The sequence below is a fragment of the Lissotriton helveticus genome, chromosome 7 (genome assembly GCF_964261635.1).
Source record: "Lissotriton helveticus chromosome 7, aLisHel1.1, whole genome shotgun sequence".
Classification (NCBI taxonomy): domain Eukaryota; kingdom Metazoa; phylum Chordata; class Amphibia; order Caudata; family Salamandridae; genus Lissotriton; species Lissotriton helveticus.
In genome coordinates, this window is record NC_136068.1 from 858,247,056 (window position 1) to 858,267,571 (window position 20,516).

Consider the following 20,516-nt stretch of genomic DNA (forward strand, 5'->3'; position numbering starts at 1 on the left):
ATGTGCAGAAAGGGTCACCTTTCTGTACATAAACAATCAATTGCATTTTGCAGTTGCTATGTGTTCTGCACAATGCAGCATACATGGAAACAGCAAAAATGAGGAGAAATAAAACATTTCTCCTCGTTTTGCCTGTTTAAGACCAGGCTTTCCCTGATCTTAATTTTGGCGCTGCCTCCTATTTACGCCACTCTTGTAAATAGGGGGCAGCAGCAAAATCAATGGGTGCTGCGATGAAACGCCCACCGCAACACCCACTGCCCTCCCCTTTCACACTAAGTACAGTGTGAAAGGGTGCCTTATTTACATTGCAGTGTTAAGCCATGGTAAGTAGCTTAATCCTGCCTTGTAAATAAGGTGAAGCCTCTATCGCCATCACGACAGCACTAAAAGTGACGTTGTGGTGGCAATAAGGGCTTGTAAATATGCACTCTTGATGTAATGTGAAAAATCTCACCACGGTTGCAGTGTTAAGGTAAATGATCACGCCTGCATCCACACCCCACCCACCAGCCATGAGCTTTTCATTGTTTTTTTTTTTTTTGAGAACCTTTATTGTCACTTCAAGTAAATACAAGTATGGGCCTACAACCACCCCGGCCGGCCGCTAGTCAAGTCGTAAGTACAGCAAATCAATGTAGAAAAATACAGCAGCCCGAAAATCGGGGTCTAATAAGTGTCCAGGATATAACTTGTATTCAAGCGTACTGTGCAAGATTCAGGATTGGAGAAGGTTCATTTTACAATAAAGAAAAACTCAGAATCAATGCCATACGGTCATACATGGTCCTACAATAGCAAGCATGAAGCAGGAAATCCGCAAATAGTGCAAATACATTTGAAGTATTGGGGGTAAGGCACACGAGTCAGGATAAATGTAAAAACAAACACGTTTCGTAGCAAAGCTGCACCCCACCCCTCAAAACGAAACATACTGTAGGAAACATGAAAAACGACGACACCAAAAAGGAAGAAAGACAAAGGGCCATAGAAACAAAGAAAGGACAAATTAACAAACCCCATCCCCCTACCCCCCACCCTGCATCCCTGCAGAAGGCTACGGCCTATCCCCCCCCAGCAGCGTGCCTGTCGCCCTAAATAAGAGACCCGAAATATAGAAAAAGAGAAAAAGAAGAAAAAGAGGAAAAATGTGGGGAAGGGCCATCGATCTGGCCACCCGGCCCCCCCTCCCGCACGGTAAACATCCGAAAAGCAAGATCAGAATAGCCATGGAAAACATTAATCACCGATAGCACAATCAATAACATCCCCGCTGAGTGTCCCCCAAATCACAGTCAGCCAACAATAAGTTCCACTATGTCCTAGACGGTCTCACCCCTGGCCTTTTCTATCAGTAGTACCAACATACGTCCACTTATCAATCGGCATACAGAGCAGCGTGGAGGGTCCAAGTGATCCGGGCGGACCGGGCAGTGTTGTTATTCCATGGGACTTCAGCCACCAAAACCCAGCCGAATATGTATGGCGGGAATCCGTCTGTGTCAGTATCGACCCCGAAAACATCACCCAGTCCGGACACAGTCTCACCAGCCAGGGAAAGAGAGTCACACCATCCGGTAAGCACTGAAACGCCGCCGGGGCAGCCCAAACCATAGATCGACGTTGTTTCCCCAGCCGCCGAATAGATAAGTGCCCCGACGAGTCACTCACATGTACAACAGATCTGTCCAAAGCGATCTCATGAACCGGGTCTTCCAGCGTCTCCACGAACATAGTCGTAGCTGGAGCACTCATCACTGACGCAGAGGCGGGCACATCGGCGCTTCCTTGAGATCGAACTATGCCCGTGTGGAACAGTGGGACAACAATGGCGGCCATCCTTCTTCCCAGATCCCGGGCGTCCCGGATCAGGGTCGTATGCAGGGTTGTTAGGGCAGCCAGTATATCTCTGGACGTGGGCTCTGTCTCGTGTCGCCAGACCCCAGGACTCTCCCGCACAGCAGCTTCTCTGCCTGGATGTGGTCTGCGTAAGAGGGTGCCATCCGCCATCTTAGCTGATCCGGCCTCATCCTTCTCCACCTCACCTCGGGACCGGGCCCCACACCAGGGCGCAACAGGAGTCACCACGAGGACCCCGAAAGTCAAGGCAGGCTCCCCAGCGAAGGGTCACCAAAAGGCTAAACAAAATCTCTGCCGCTCCCTGGGAGCCGCCCGCCGATTCCGGGAGAAGTCATTAGTCATGCCTGGACACAACACTGGAGAGGGGGCCAAGTATCGTGCACTCCCCTCGACCCTGCTTTACCGCACATCCCACAAGGCACTCCACTAGATGGACTGGGTCGGCACTGTCCCCATTGGCCCATCAGATCTCTGGTGCCCTCCGGCCGACTCCTCGCCCCCACCAGAGGCCGCTGTTGTCCCAGTCGCGGCCGGCTACTCTCCTCACTCGACACCCCGGTCCCAGCTCCGTGAAGGCCGCAAAGCAGTCGGGGACATTTCCACGGGTCTGCCGCACGTAAAAGCCTCAGGAGCAAACGGTCTGTGAAAGTTGTCCTTCGCCTACTTAAATATGCCGTTATGGCTCAGGATAGTTGCCAGGATGTATGCGCGGGGTGAGAAGGCTCACGGAGCCGAGCGTCTATGCAGCCATCTCGGTCGCCAGCTTGGCTCCTCCCCTTTTCATTGTTATTTGAAGTATATTGCACTTCAACCTTCATTTTATTTCCAAAAAAGCTAGCCAGACCTAATATGCGCCTATACCTCCATGTGTGGGATTCTACAGCTACCCAGAATTTATGGATTTCCTTTTAGGGAATGGAGAACAAAAACACGAAATGTACAATTTTTTAAGTTGAGCCTAGTGGCAGCGCTCATGCACTTCTTGCTCTGCTAGACTGCTGTAGTAGAGTATGGGAGAGAAGTCGCGCCCACTTTCCTCCCATACTTTCTGTGTCATTGTCTTTCTTAAATGCTGCCTTCGGATTCATTAATAGATTTGTTAATCCATCCTTAGTAGGCCTTGTCTGCATTTGTACCCTCCCATGGCGACTGGCTCTTTTACTTCAGTTGTTACACAGGACCTGTTATTTAGTCTGTAAGTACTATTTACTTTATTGAGTTCCTCTTACTACAGGCCGGACATCAGCTGCTTCAGTTGAAACTGCTGTGCATTTTTAAGAAGCACGGCCGCCCCCGTAACACGGGCGCCTGCTTTAAATCACTGTAACCCAGCATTATCTCCTGTCTGTTTCAACCCCCCCCCCCCAAGTAAAATGGATTTAGAAATGATTAGCACATTAAGTAATGTGAATTCCAAGTGGCACATAATCTTGTGCTAATGGGCTCAAGCTGACAACAGCACATCTGAGTTACATGTCATCTGTACCAAAGCCACCTGATGGGTTGTTTTCAAAAGCCTGTTTTATTAACAACACCACCACAACCAATACCACCACCAATACCACCACCATCAATTCCTCCACCAATACCACCACCACCTCCAATATCACCACCAACACCATCAACACTACCACCTATACCACCACCACCAAATCACCACCACCATCAATACCACCACCACCAATACCACCACCACCAATACCACCACCACTAATACCACTACCACCAAAACCACTACCACCAACATCACCAACAATACCACCACCAATACCACCACCTCCACCACCAATACCACCACCACCATCAATAACACCACCAATACCACCACCACCAACACCAATACCACCAACACCAGTACCCCACCAATACAACCAACAATACCACTACTACCAATACCACCACCAACAGTACCAATGCCAATGATACCACCAATTCCACCACCAAAACCAATACCACCATCAATACCACCAATACCACACCAATACTACCACCATCAATACCACCACAATATCACCACCATCAATACCACCAATACCACCACCACCAATACCACTACCACCAATATCACCAACAGTACCACCACCAATACCACCACCTCCACCACCAATACCACCACCACCATCTATACCACCACCAATACCACCAACACCAATACCACCACCAGTACCACCACCAATACAACCAACAATACCACTACTACCAATACCACCACCAACAGTACCAATGCCAATAATACCACCAATTCCACCACCAAAACCAATGCCACCACCAATACCACACCAATACTACCGCCACCAATACCACCACCACCAATACCACCACAATATCACCACCATGAATACCACCAATATCACCACCACCAATACAAATACCAGCACCACCAATACCAATACAGCCACCACCAATATCACCACCACCAATACCACCACCACCACCAATACCAGTACCTCAACACCAATACCAATACCACCACCAATACTACCACCACCAATACCAATACCACCACCACCAATTTCAATACAGCCGCCACCAATACCACCAATGCAACCACCACCACCGATACCAATACCACCACCACCAATACCACCAATACCACAACCACCACTAATACCACCACCACTAATACCAGCACCACCAATACCACCCGTACCACCACCACTACCACTACCAATCCACCACCACCAATACCACCACCACTAGTACCAAAACCACCACCAATACCAATACCACAAATACCACCACCAATCCCACCACCACCAATACCACCACCATCAATGCCCCACCACCAATACTTCCAGCACCACCACCAATCCTACTACCACCATCAAAACCCCACCACCAATACTGCCAATATGGAGCCACACCCACTTAGGGCGGTGTCATGCAATAAATGAGTTTGCCAACAGCTGTGATTGTTTTCTGTCTTCCTTCACACACCCCATGAAGAAGAGGCGCGTGGGCCTCGAAACGCGTCGGGAAATGGTTAATTTGGAGGAGAATGGACGCAGAGCGATTTGAGGCCAGAAAGCCGGATGGCAGGAGGGTCGAGTGTGCCCCTCGAGAGCACAAGTGCGTTTGCTATTGGTATATATATATATATATATACATATATATATATATATATATATATCACCAAAAGTTCGCAAGTCTCTCTGCCTCTTAATGGCGGCGGGCTCCGAGCGGGGTCGCGACCCCCTGATATCCAAAACGCTGATTCATACGACGATAGTCAAGAATGCTCGAGCCCAGTATTTTCTTGCAGCGTGAGATTTATTTAGATAATTTGATAATATTTATCTTGTTCCAATTTACTGTATCAATTGGATCCTGCTATGTATATACATGAACAACTGAATCTATGTTTGTTTTTAACTTTTTAAATATATTAATTGCATTTTTTATTACTTTATAGGAGACACAATGGTCAGCAACTCAGGTGGAGAAATTGGCACTTATAATTATTGGAAATTGGCTATGAATATGTTAAACCTAAGATGAAGAACATAGGGAACAACCTTTGTGATAAAATATGCCCACTTGGGCAACACTGTTACTATATTTACTGAATATGGCATTTGACACTAACAAGATTTTCAGTTAGTTTATATTTGTGCCACTATTAGAACGCCTACTGGGGCATTAGTGGATTGAGTGGTTTCTACAGTGCCATTAGAATTTAAATATTGCTGCGCTGTATTTTTCCGCGATACTTAGATTTGTATGATTTCAGGAGTGAGTATACAAATACAGAATGATGACATAAAATTATGTTGTTATACTTTTGATTTTAAGTGTACTTACACTGTGCCTTTTGACATTTAGACTGTGCCAGAAACCGTTACAAGATGGCCACCACAAAAAGAGTGTAGTGACTGGTAGTCCTATTTCACTTATTATAATTTGCACTATATGTATAACATAGTGACAAGCAGCTCGTTTACCCATGACCAAGGTGTTCTACACCGAAACGCTTTCGGGCATGTTCCTTGTTTGCATGTTCTAAATAAATCTCACGCTGCAAGAAAATACTGGGCTCGAGCATTCTTGACTATCGTCGTATGAATCAGCGTTTTGGATATACATATATATATATATACATATACACACACACATATGTATAGCATTGCTTAAAAAATTATTCCTGTTCTTCCATAAAAGTCTCACAGTGCAACCTTTCATAAAATGTTAAAATCCATATGATAATGGCATAAAAGTATTCCTGTTAACCCATTCTTCAGATCCATGTGCAGCCAATAAGCAGTCAACCAAACATGTCAGAATACATTTAAATGTGAATGGACCCCCCCCCCAAACTCCATGCATATTCCACCACAAATTCTTATTACACTCTAAAATTCTATAGCTCAATAAAATCCAAGCTACAATACCATGACCCTCTTTCTACATTTTCTTACTTGTACAAAAATAAATCACAATTGAAGATCAAATAAAACAAGAATGAAATTGCTGGAGACTGCAATGCCTAGCTACATTGCATAAAGTTTAAAGGTTTTATCACTGGTAAAATATATCTTTTTCTAACTGCAACATGAAAATCCCCCAAACATAAGATGGGGAGTAGTTCGCTATTAAAAGTTACTCACATGGGCATAGTGGTATTGTCTACTGTTGCTGTTTCCCTCCTTGAAAGCATATAAATAATGTATGGTGCTTAACGTTAGTCTGGTCAACAACAATATATGCTGCACATTGTGAATCGTATCAATGTAGGGCCGCAGACCATACACTATTATCAAAGGGCTATGTGCTGCCACAGTTTCTTTACTAAATTTCCCAGCTTCTCTCGCTTCAATTCTCAATGTGGTAATCCTAGTGAAGAGATCCCTTTTATCTATTGCACTGAACAAATCAAACCAATACTTGCACATAAAATATCAATGCATTTCAGCCAGGGAATTTGCTGCGCCTCTTCTAGGGCCAAATAGTCACTTATTATCTTCCTATTCAATGAGGTGGCCTCTTTTATTCATATTGGTCTCTGCAAAAAGAGTGGCGGCCTGGGTTTTATCTTCTATAAAAGGTACGCCAAGTTCTACATGACAGAGTTAATTAGAACAATGAGAGGGAAAGGAAAGCATATTTTTAAGGCACCTAGTTTACACCTGCTGAATCTTTTCCACATTGGAGTACTCCCAGAGGCCAGCCCATAGATTGCCCCGCTGAACATTTGATTTTATATATAGAAATCAATGATTTTAAAGGCTTACATATAGATGCATCAAGCATCCATTCTGCGAATCCCAAATAGTGCAAAATAACAAATCACTGTTTAGAAATCGTAGAATGGGATGCATCATCCAATTCGCAAAATATCTGCGATTTGCATTCGCCCGCAATCGACAAATGCGACTCTGCAAAAATCCCTACAAAATCGTAGAGTCGGCTGTTTCCAAACCCCTAATTGCGAATCCGCAATTACCGATTTCGCAAATAGCGATCTCGCAAAATGCGAGATCACAAAAACGTGAATTCGCATGTGGAGCCCAATGATGACATCACTACCAGGAAGTAGCCTGCTCCATGCTTCATTTGGACCACAGAGCTGGATACAGGAGGAGGCAGAGCACTGAGCTCCAGGAGCCACACCCTGCAGTGCCAATACAGGAGTGGAAATCAAACCACAATGTCCCAGGAAGCTGCAGGACCAAGTGAAAAAAAACGGCAGCGCAAAATAAAGTTTAGTGAAAAAGAACTTGAGTACCTGATTGAAGGAGTGAGCAGGGACCACGACCAACTGTTCGGGAAGCTGTCCTGGAAGGTGCCCGAGGCAACCAAGAGGCGCATCTGGGTGTGCATCAAGGCAAAGGTGAACGCGGTGGGAGTCACCGACCGGACCATCGATGACTTAAAAAAGAGGTGGTACGACCTCAGAGGCGGTGCCAAGGAGCGAATAGCTGAGAGACCGGGGGAGACAAGCGGTATGGGAGGGGGACACTCCACAGTCCCTGAAAACACCCCCATGGAGGACCCAGTGGAGGACACCATACACCCTGAAGCCTGCCTGGGCGTTACCTACCTGGACACCTCCTGCGCCACACACCAATCTCAAGGTAAGAGGCATGCTACTGCGACCCCGTACCCTAACAATGCCCATGCCCACAGTGCAATCCATATTTGTAACCACATTATTCCAGTCCCTGCTCCTCCTAAACGCCCAAATGCATTGTGGAACCTGTAGTGTGTAAATGTGCCTTGATAGCCACACACAGCCAGAATAGTCAAGAAACACAGACCCCTAAAGCCAGCCAGGGAATGCAGACATTAACCAATAGCAAGCCTGCATGCATGTTGCAACATCCAAGGTTCCTGAATCATATCAGTAATCATGCACTCATCCACATCACAGGTGCTGCGGATGCTGACACGTCCGACAGCGACATCCTCCACATCGCGGATACACCTGAAGAGACGGAGGGGGAGAGGCAGCCTGCACCTGCACCGAGACCCAGGGCCACCCCTGCAGCTACAGGCGGAGCACAACCTCACATCTCGGCACATATGGCAGTGGAGCAGAACCCACCCCCACCCAGGAGGCAGACACTAAGCACAGCAAGTGTGCAGGCCCACGCCAGCAGCAGGTCAAGGCAGCAGCGCTCCGTGCCTACCACAGCAATCATGGAGCAACACGCACACAACGTGGGCCTGGACATTGAGGTTCAGATGCTGTGTGTGCACCGCAAACAGGCGCAGCACATGGCAGCAATGCAGCTGCAGCTATATAAAACAGCACGCAACATCAGTCTCCTCACAGAGAGTGTGCAGGAACTGACAACGACGGTGAAGGAGAGCAACCAGCTGATGGTAGCGCAGCAGGACGTCACCCGCAGACGCCACAGGCAGCTGCTCACATGGCTGTCAGCCTACATCCGTTCCAATCACCTGATCGGGAACGCCACTTCCCAGCTCTCGAGCAGATCATTGGCCATGCAAATCCAGATGGTCCAATGCTGTGCTGACATAGCAAGGGCCCTGGAGCAGGTCACCAACGCTGTGGAGCACCAACAGGCGGCAGACCATAGCAATGCAAGGGGTGGGATGATGCCAGCGAAGGGACATCTAGTCTCAGCAGCCTGTCTGTGCCGGTGCAAACAGACAGGAGGTGCAGTGCCCGGCACAACACTGCATCCCGACAGAACCAGCCTAACGTGGGGGGTGAGAGGCGACAGGGTGCGTGCGGCAGGAGGCGCTAGTTGCATTACATTTCAGGCTGTGCCGTGGTGAGGCAACCATGCACGCCAGCTCAGGTTACATGAGCTTGGTGTTTGAAAGCCGTACCCTGATTTGTTGCTGATGGAAGCACATTGAGACCTTGTGAAATAAACAAAAGCTTTATTTTGACAACAAATCTTCCTCATGTCAATCATTGATGTGGCTTGCATGAGTGCAGTGTTGTGTGAGGGGTATGGATGCACTAGAAATAAGTCTGTGAGATGTGCGCGCAGCGCCTGTGACCTTCATCAGGATTCTCCCTGTGTGCATGATGCACATGTGCAGGTGGCAGGTCGTCCCCCTCCGACTCACTACCAGACACCTCAACAGGTATCCTCTGCTTAGTGGCAATATTGTGCAGCATGGCGCACACGGCAATGATGCGGCAGCAGATCTTGGGCTGGTATTTGAGGGCCCCGCCAGTCTTGTGGAGGACGCGGAATCTACTCTGTAACATGCCAAATGTTCGCTCAATAACATTTCTGGTGTGTATATGCGCACCATTGTACCTCCGTTCCTGTGGTGTTGCTGGCTTGAGGTATGGGGTGAGGAGGTATTCATGGAGGGCGTAGGCGCTGTCACCTGAAGGGAGGAGCAGAGGGTCAGTGCCTGTTATGCGCGGCAACATGGTCTTAATATATTGTATGTGGGCATGTGTACTTACCTAGGAGATGTCCCTCGCCAAATTCACCGCTGACCAAGCGGGTGTGTATGCCGCTGTGCCGGAAGATAAATGAATCAAGCGTGCTCCCTGGGTATTGTGCCACAATGTCTGTATTGATGGTCTTCGAATTGCAGACCACCTGAATGTTGAGGGAGTGATATGACTTGCGATTCCGGTACATGTATTCGGTCTCTGCGGGTGGACAGATGTGTATGTGGGCGCAGTCAATGCAGCCATTTACATGGGGGAAATGGGCGGTTTGTTAGAAGTCCTGTTTAGTTTGCATTAAGTCCTGTTGGGTTGTTGGGAAGGTGATGTGGTGATGGATCTGGCTCAGCATGGCGTCCAGGAAACTCTGTAGGCAGCGTGAAAGTGCACTCTGAGATACACCCCCTGCAACTGCAACTAGCCCCTGGATGCTGCCGGAGGCCAGGAGGTCCAGGCAGCACAGGACCTGGACATGGGTGGGCACGGCATTGGTCCTCCGTGTTGGGTGCACAGCTAATCAACTGACATGTTAGAATTAGTTTCACTCATTAGTAGTACACAAATAATAGTAATTTAACATATGCAGTAGCATAGTATATATATATATATATATATATATATATATATACTAAACCACCAGTCCCAGAAAGCATTGCTTCAGATGGTACACCAGAGCATAATTATCGTGGGGATTTACTGGTGTTTGCCGCATGCCGTCATGTCACATGGTCTGCCACTGAAGAGGGCGTTGGCCCGAAACGCGTCTGGCAGGAAAACCGAAAAGGACTTTGTTCATGGCTCGTGCCCTTGCTTTGGCGTAATTTCCTACCTGTAAGTGCATCCCACCTAGGGGCAACTCTTTCTTCTTTTTGATAGCGGCCAGCCCGGTCACGGGATTGCACTACAGCGAAAAAATGTGCGGGTCCACAGCTACCTTATTTGGGCAGCTAACTGTGGAACAGGAGGTGCCCTTTATTTGCGGGGTGCTTGCGGGAACATCTGCAATCCTTTTAAAAACTTTTTTTGAATGTGAGTGGCGGCGGCGACCCACTTGGGTTTTACTAAACCACCAGTCCCAGAAAGCAGTGCTTCAGGTGGTACACCTGAGCATAATTATTGTGGGGATTTACTGGTGTTTGCCGCATGCCGTCATGTCACATGGTCTGCCACTGAAGAGGGCGTTGGCCCGAAACGCGTCTGGCAGGAAAACCGAAAAGGACTTTGTTCACGGCTCGTGCCTTTGCTTTGGCATAATTTCCTACCTGTAAGTGCATTCCACCTAGGGGCAACTCTTTCTTCTTTTCGATAGCGGCCAGCCCGTCACGGGATTGCACTACCGGGAAAAAATTGCGGGTCCACAGCTACCTTATTTAGGCAGCTAACTGTGGAACAGGAGGTGCCCTTTATTTGGGGGGTGCTTGCGGGAACATCGGCAATCCTTCAAAAAACTTTTTTTGAATGTGAGTGGTGGTGGCGACCCACTTGGGTTTTACTAAACCACCAGTCCCAGAAAGCATTGCTTCAGGTGGTACACCTGAGCATAATTTTTGTGGGGATTTACTGGTGTTTGCCGCATGCCGTCATGTCACATGGTCTGCCACTGAAGAGGGCGTTGGCCCAAAACGCGTCTGGCAGGAAAACCGAAAAGGATTTGTTCACGGCTCGTGCCCTTGCTTTGGCATAATTTCCTACCTGTAAGTGCATGCCACCTAGGGGCAACTCTTTCTTCTTTTTATATATATATATATATATATATATATATATATATATATATATATATATATATATATATATATATATATACATATATAGATATATATATGTATATATATATATAACCTACTGGTGGTCGCCAGTAGGTAGTTATAGTTAGGACCTAGTTTCCATACGAATCTTCGTGAAATTCTCAAAGAGGATGGCTTGCTCCGCTCCTTCCCTGAAAGTTTTGGGGTGATTTGTCAAGTGGGGGCCAAGAAAAAAGGGGGGTCCCAAAACGTGTTTTCCCCATGCAATTTTCTAGAGGCACCTTTAGACACAGCTACAGCCCGAACTGCTGAACGGAATTACACTAAATTTGGCAAAAAGGTAGAGTTTGGTTCGTAGATTGTGCCTTTTGTTAAATGGTGTAAATCGGTAGGGGGAGCCCATCCCCCGGGGCCAGCCTTCCATTAAAGCAAGTTACCATTTCAAGTTTTTCACTTCCAGTGATTAAAAATCTTCGGATATTCTTTTTAAGACCTTCTTGTGTCTTGGCCACTCTTTTTCTCATTGAGGGACTTCAAAACTTACAGATTCCGGGTCACGACCCGGAAGCTGTACGTTTTGGAGACAGGGAGGCCATCTAGCTGTTTGAAGACCCTCAATGAGACAAAGAGTGGGCAAGACACAAGAAGGTCTGAAAAAGAATATCCGAAGATTTTTAGCATTACAGTGGAGTTGCTTAAATACGGTGGGCCATCCAACGCACAGCTTCCTATATGTTTTTTGACATTGAACCCAATAAGGGTTTTTTATCCTACAACAACGGAAACCGGCAACAGTGTAAAATTACAGAGATGAATTGTTTGGTTTTTTTAATCTATCATAACTAATCACTAGTCTACATATAAAGACTATAGAACAAACCGTCCTGAAGAAGGTGTTACATCGATATAATCACCGAAAAGCTGTGTTGACTGTCTGGTTTTGTGTGTATATGAATTGTAATATTATTTTTAATCTGTAGAGGTTTATCCCTCTTTTTTTATAATAAATTGATGTTTTTAAGTTACTTCTTTGAATTGTTTAATTAATGTTGGTTCTACTGACGTACTTTTGATTTGATCTTTTAATTTGTATTGCATTTGTAACCATAGGTTGTCCATGTCTTAATAATCAGCAATATGCAAAGAATGATAATGTGTGTCTAGTGTAGGTACTTTGTTAAATTTGAAATATCTTACCCTGTCCCAATTGGATTTTGAGGGTATCTCCTTTTGTTTTTTGCTATTGGCGGACCCATAGCCATCAGTGCCCCTTTAATACCTCTGAGACAGCTTATTTTGTGGTAGCGGTCTGACTCGATAACATCCCCAAGACCCCTTGCATAAGAGGACACATGAAGGTTGCTCCATATTCTATGCCTATATAATAAGGGATGGAACCTAGCTAAATCCACCAGTGAATTCCTTCCTAAGTCACTATATATTAAACAATGTTTTTCAGAGGAAAATGTTTATACCTTATAATACCGCCACATCTTTCTAATACCATATTTTAAATATTTAGCTAGACAATTTTTTTTTAAGTTCAGGATGTGTGAATCAGGCCATTTGTAAAAAGCAACACTTTACTTTGACATTTTAAAAACTACAGAAAATGGAAAACCCAATTAATTGAATAGAATATTTATTTTTTGTAAATTATTTCTCCATTACAAATGTACCATTCATTCAATGTCAACCTGGAGCAATATTCCTGAATGCAAAGTGAACCTGAATGCGAAAATGTAATATAGCATACCTGCACTTCAAAATGCATATTCTCCAGGAACTTCTGGTTCATTGTTTCAGCAAATTTATTGATGGCTCTCAAAAACACTCTGCAAAAAAAGAAACATTGCATTTAAAAAGCGCATCTTTTTTCATTAGCGTAGATCAAGGCATATTTTGTGAAGATCAAACCATGACTGTACACACTCCTTTCCTGACACAGGAACTATTGTTTTTTGTAGGGAATAAGAATCGATTATTATGTTATGGTTTGGATTCAAGAATGAATGCTGCTTTACAAGAACGTCTGGCAGGCCTGTTAGGCAGGACTTACCTATTCTATTCTTTGCTTTGCTATATAGACAGGACTTACCTATGCTATAAACTTTAAAACCAATACCAAGACATATTTTTTGTCTTCTAATAGAGAATATTAATGTGATCATGCCTCCTGTCCTGTTTGCAACTGGAACTGTGTTATAAACAGTCCTAATGAGCTTTTTCAATCAGGATGGGAGTCGGGGCAGTTAGGGTCCTGCTATTTTTGCCCTTGCTGAAGGCTAATGACCACAGCACCCCATTACCTGCTTCTTCGTTACCTGTGATAGTGGGGTCTTGTGACTGGCTGAATTGGGCCATCGGGCAAATGGCAGGTGTTGCCCACTGGTGTGCTGCCTGTGGAGCTGTACAGTAAGTCCTTCAGAGAAGAGGAGTATTCACAAAATTGTATAACCTGAATTGTCCCTGCTTGGCTCTCCAATCTGCTCACTACCATCAGTCTTTGGCATCGAAATGGCAGCAGACAAGCAAAAAAATGTTCATGACGGAACATAACGTCTGATTTGTGTTAGACATTTTATTTGATTCCTCGGTTCTTCAGTGCTTCGTGTGGTGCATTTATTTATTCAATAGCTGCCAATCACGATTTGTGTTCCTAAAAGCTGACAACTCGCAGAAGACTTTGCTGTCTTCTTTCAAGGTAGGAAGCTTGAGGACCTTGTTATGAAGTCTCGGGTCTGGTGGCTCAGTGGACTAATGCATCCTCTGCAGGGGCCTGTGTTTGATCTCATGGTCACAGGCTCAAATCCTGGTGGGTCCACTCAGCCTTCTATCCATCCGAGGTTCATAAAATGAGTACTGTTGGGTAACAATAAACATCTGGTATTCAGTGCCAAGATGTCTACGGGTGAATGTGCGCTTTACAAATACACATGTTATGTTATGAAGTCAGTTGAAAAATCCAAGCTATTGACAACTTTTAGCCAATTGAGGTGTGTAGGTGGGGCTGTTTTGGTTCCCATTGGATCTTTGTGCTTTCCTCCTCCAGGTGGCATGGATAGTCCTTCCGGACCCTTATGCTGACAATCCCCAATTCCAGCAGCCTCCACCCACTCCAGCCCTTGTTCTCCAAAATTGTAACTATCTAACTGCACCACAAATTTGTCAAAGGCTCGTTGGGTGATATTCCTGGTCTTCTTGGACACCTGGAAATATTCCATCTGAGATGCTGATGTGCTTAATGTCTTGGAATCAGGCTGCCAAATTCAGTTCCAAAAGTCGCCTGGGGAGTTCTTCTGCCCCTCTCCAACATGCCATTGTACAAGCCAGTACCAGATTATCTTGCAGGGTGCACATGGCTTACAGGATATGGCCTCTCTGGGGTCAGTGCCAGTAAGAAAGGCACCAGGCTACTAGTGCATCCTCTTTGTGCACGGAGACTAGAAAGGGATTTTAGTCATAACTTGAATTTGAGAGGATGAATCGCTTGCTGACTCTCCGTTGACTCATAATTGGGACATTCTAAACTATCCAGCCTTTAGTTGGGCCAGATAATTTCATGGCCTCCCTCAATCTGAGGTCAGCTTTGTGATAGTGTGGCCTCAGCTCCCGGGGAGCTTCAAAGATGCTGGTTTATTTGACATGTATTCTTCATTGCTAGGGTTCCAGGTATTTACAATTATAGACCAGCTAATCTGAGCCTCTTCATTTTAAATGAGGTCAAGGATGCTTTGGAAAGTCCACATGGTGTTTCAGCCCCAATTCATCTTAGACAAAGTTCAAAGTCCCATCTGGTGCCTTCCCAAGACTTTTAATTTGGGACAGTGTTTTTTTAACAAGCTAGGGACAGTTGTTCCTCTCCTCCAATGAGACAGAAGCTGGTGTCTCTACCAACCTTGCGTGGATTATCAAGGTCATCTTCTCAATATTTGTAATGAATGCAGGGTGAGATGGAACCCAGCCTGTGTAATCTCCTGATCAATTAGGCATGTACTCCTCATTACAAGGCCATTCCTCTTACTATGTTGAAATCCAGTGCTGGCTGTCCTCACACATTTTGGAAATAGTGGCTTATTCCCTTCCCTTGACTTTCAAGCTGGATGTTAGCAGCAGGGGTTGGAGGGTGATCATACTGGAGGTCTCTGTTCATGGACTATGGTCTCTAGGCCACTTCTGCTAATTTGAGAGAGCATGCTGCAATTCAACACACCCATCTACGTATCACTCGGATTGGTGTCACTACAACGCGGTTTATAACAACGCATTCCGTTACATCGGAATTTTTACAACGCAGGATCCATTACATCGGATGCCATTACAACGCATGGCATTACATAGCAGATGCTATTACAACGCATGGCATTACATCGTAAGTATAGGTAAGTATACCTTTTTAAAAAAAATTAAATTAAGTTAATTTAATTAATTTAATTTAATTAATTTAATTAAAATACATTTTAAAATAGTAATTATTTTTATTTAATAAATTTAAATCTATTTATTTAAATTAATTTTAATAAAAATTGTAATTAATTTTATTTAATTAATATAATTAAATTAATTTAATGTAAATATTTTTTTGATTGTAATTAAATTAAATTATTTAAAATAATGTATTTAATTTAATTATTTTAATTAAGAAATGTAATTAATATAATATAATTAATTTAATTTAACCTAAAAACACCCCTGTACCCCAAAACCCAAACCCTGCCCTGAAACCTAAAAACACCCCTGTACCCCAAAACCCAAACCCTACCCTGAAACCTAAAAACACCCCTGTACCCCAAAACCCAAACCCTACTCTGAAACCTAAAAACACCCCTGTACCCCAAAAACCAAACCCTACCCTGAAACCTAAAAACACCCCTGTACCCCAAAACCCAAACCCTACCCTGAAACCTAAAAACACCCCTGTACCCCAAAACCCAAACCCTACCCTGAAACCTAAAAACACCCCTGTACCCCAAAACCCAAACCCTACCCTGAAACCTAAAACACCCCTGTACCCCAAAACCCAAACCCTACCCTGAAACCTAAAAACACCCTTGTACCCCAAAACCCAAACCCTACCCTGAAACCCCCTGTACCCCAAAACCCAAACCCTACCCTGAAACCTAAAAACACCCTTGTACCCCAAAACCCAAACCCTACCCTGAAACCTAAAAACACCCCTGTACCCCAAAACCCAAACCCTACCCTGACACCTAAAAACACCCCTGTACCCCAAAACCCAAACCCTACCCTGAAACCTAAAAACACCCTTGTACCCCAAAACCCAAACCCTACCCTGAAACCTAAAAACACCCCTGTACCCCAAAACCCAAACCCTACCCTGAAACCTAAAAACACCCCTGTACCCCAAAACCCTAAAACCTAAAAACACCCCTGTACCCCAAAACCCAAACCCTGCCCTAAAACCTAAAAATACCCAAACACCCCAAAACATATACCTCAGTACCCCAAAACATATACTCCTATACTCATACTTATTTAAAAAATTACTTAAATTAATAAATTTAATTTATAATATTTAAAAACATAAATAAATATTTTTATTTATTTTTATTTATAATTAATAATAATTAAATCAATTATATAATATTAAATAAAATAAAATAAAATTATATACTTACCAATACTTACGATGTAATGGTATGCGTTGTAATACCATCTGCTATGTAATGCCATGCGTTGTAATGGCATCCGATGTAATGGATCCTGCGTTGTAATAGCTGCGTTGTAACAGCATTACGACGTAAAAGTTGCGTTGTAAGTGATACACACCTATCACTCTACCCCTTCAAAACTGGCTAATAGTTTTTGCCCAGATCAACATTTCAGCAGCTAGCTGGCTTGTGCATTCATTAACCTTCAAGGTGAGATTTGGATTCCCTAACAGATGGGACTGGCGCAAAAAAAGGCTCCTGCTCTAAGGGTTGGTGAGAGTCATGGAATTTGCTGTGTGTAATCACACAAAATTAAGGCAAAATTATGAGCAATTACATAGATTTAAACAAGGAGCATAACCCTGCATTTAGCACTATTTTCTTATAGCAAATTGAACTGTACTATCCAAAAAGGACTTGAGGAGGTTTTTTATGCTAAGAAATTGCTCAAAATGCAGCAGCCGACCACTAACAGCAACAGCCAGCAGCAGCTCACACACTGTGCTCCTGCAGTAGGCATTTTCCCCCAATATTAAATGAGCTGGCATAATTGCATAATTTTCAGGAATTTCACATCACAAATAGATTGTAAAATAACTGAAATTACTCGGATTAGCATGACACATTTAAAAGGTGCATAGGCCTAATCTGCACGGAGCTATGGGCCATATGTATCATACAAATTTGCATTCTCAAAGGCCGAAATTCGGAGAATTTCGGCCTTTGCGAATGCGAATTTGCTAAATGGTATGTATTAAGAAAAATCTGGTGCAAAATAAGGAATCGCAAAATTTGCGATTCCTTATTTAAGTTAAATGCAATGTATGAAGGGAAAAAAAGTAGCAAAATGCCCATAAGGAATCACAAATTACCACCAACTTCAAGTTGGTGGTAATTTGCGAATTTCTTGAAAAATGCCCATTTTTGCATTTTTAAAAGTGCCATGTGACGCACATACATGCCCTTAGGGCATGTATGTGCACCACATGTGCACCCATGCTTATTTCAGGGGTGCAACAGGGTTTCCTTTGGACACCCCTGCACCCTTGAAATTATTCTCAATTTGCGATTAACAAATTGTGAATCGCAAATTGAGAATACATTCCCATTCCTTCCTATGGGCCTCCTGGCCCATAGAAATGAATGGGAAAGTATTCCTTAATTGCGAATTCGCAATTAAGGAATATCAAGAAATCGCTAAAAAATTGCAATTTTCTTGATACATACCAATTTCGATTCTGAAATAGCGATTTCTTAAAAATCGCTATTACAGAATCGCAAATTGGTACCTTGATACATATGGCCCTTAATCATTTATCTCTCGCAGTGACTTACCTTCTGGGGAAACATTTGGTATGCAGATTTCTTAAGCTGGGTCTTCCCCGCCTCCATTTTACTGAGCCTGTGTTTGATCCATTTCAGATTGATTTGGACCTGATTGCATCAGACTAGGATGCATTTTTCCACATTTCTGCTCCCTGCACCCCACTCAAGGATGTTACAGAGTCGAGGGAGTCCCTCACATGGCCTCAGGTGTTGTGTGTACATTTCCATTGACCTGGCTGCATGCCTGGATTGTGCAGATGATCAAGCACAACCATGCAGAGGTCATTTTGGTGGCTCCTTTCTGGCCTCAAAAATCCTGGACTTCCTCTCTCAGCACTCTGTGCAGCTGATCTGAATGTTTGCCAAGGGCAAGCCAACCTCTGCATGCATCTTGAAGTCCATACTTCTGTGCCTCCTCCTTCGGGATCTGAAGCTAGCAAGACTTCTTGGACCAAGGTGTCACTTTGTATCCAGTAGTCCTGTATCCAGACACCCTTAATTTATGTGCATGGCATTGGAAGAACTTTGAGACATATTGCTCTTCATAGGGCTTTCAAAGCCTAATGTGAGCATTCCAAGGTTTTAGACATCAGGTTGGATGGTTTCCTTTTGGGCCTGGCAGTGTCCACTCTTTGGAGCCAAATGTCTGCCATTAAAGCTTTTAGGTGTTTTCATTGTCGGTCATGGGCCGCATGGCCCTAGTTCAAATGGTGGTCCTGCCGAGACTCCTATACTACATTACCCCTCCACCCCTTAATATACCACCTCCCCTCTTTCGTGTCATTGAAGGCACCATCAAAGAATTTCTATGTGGCAGCTCCCGCCATCGTAGAGCCATCAATAAGCTCTATCCGCAACGAACCAGGGTGGCTTGGCAGAGCCTCATATGGAACAATATTATCTCGCTGCACAGCTCCAGTAGGTGGCAAGATAGATGTCTGATCTTCAAATGACTGACACAGCCGCTATTTCACCACTGGGTCACTCTCTTCCCTGCTCTCCCTATTTCACTCCTGCACAAAGGCAAAGCTGCCATAGCCCCTGTTGCTTAAAATCACGCACCAATTCTACCGTAGGAGCTTATATATACCCGGGAGGTGACACTGTATGCATCTGCACTGCCTTTGGGTTGTGTGACCACCATGTCAGTCAAACTGCACCAGTGGCAGGGGGCCAGAATTCACGCCATGGGAGATCTGTACAGAGACGGCACACTGACATCGTACGCTACACTGATCGCAGAGGATGGCCTAGACACAGCCCAAATGACACACAAACGTCAAATGCACCTAACTATTCATCACTTTCATGTCGTGGACAGGGTAAGCACCTCACAAAATAGTTTGCTGCCTCACTCCGACAACACACTTCAGTGGCACTATCACAGTTGAGACATCACTAGGAAGGGGACTTACAACGTCCTTTCACAGATAAAGAAAGGGCTACCACCCTGGAAAGCCCGGTCAATGTACCCAGGAACATGCATTTCCACCTAATACAATACTATATTATGCATATAGCGTATCTCACTCCAGCAAAAAATGAACAAATACTTTAACCCCACAGATGCCAGCTGCCCACATTGCTACCTTTCAGATGTTGATTTCCTGCACATATTATGGACCTGCCTGCTCCTCTACGAGCACTGGAGGTCAGTTACAGACACATTATCCTGTTGTAGAGAGCACGCAGTGCCTTTCACATGGGGGTCATGTATACTACATCTCTACCAGAGGTGCAAAAAGCAGAGGGTGACCTCTCGTTTCATTGATCTGTGAGTAATAGTAGATAAGCAACTGATCACAAAAAGGTGGAAGTCCCCTGAGCCCCCCAGGATTTGGCTTGGAAACTCCCCCGGCAAATATGGGCCAAGGCTGAGAGCATTGCGTTACACAAGGAAGGCACATTAGGCCTCCCTAAAATCCCTGTTGCAGCCAGCTGGGACACCATCCTACATAACATGCAGAGTGAGCACCAAATGGACACAGACACGCCAACCCCCCCCCACCCCCCTTCTCCCTCCTGGACTGG

The 20,516-nt window shown here is 44.7% G+C and overlaps 1 protein-coding gene across 2 annotated transcripts in view; it reads right to left on the minus strand.

Annotated features, from left to right (window-relative positions):
* DOCK2 (dedicator of cytokinesis 2) overlaps positions 1-20,516 on the minus strand; it is a 2,042,522-nt gene that overhangs the window by 325,035 nt on the left and 1,696,971 nt on the right. For both annotated transcript variants that reach the window (XM_078653374.1, XM_078653373.1), the window contains exon 30: positions 13,244-13,322. In XM_078653374.1, coding sequence (XP_078509500.1) covers positions 13,244-13,322 — 79 coding nt within the window. The remainder of the gene's footprint in view (positions 1-13,243; positions 13,323-20,516) is intronic.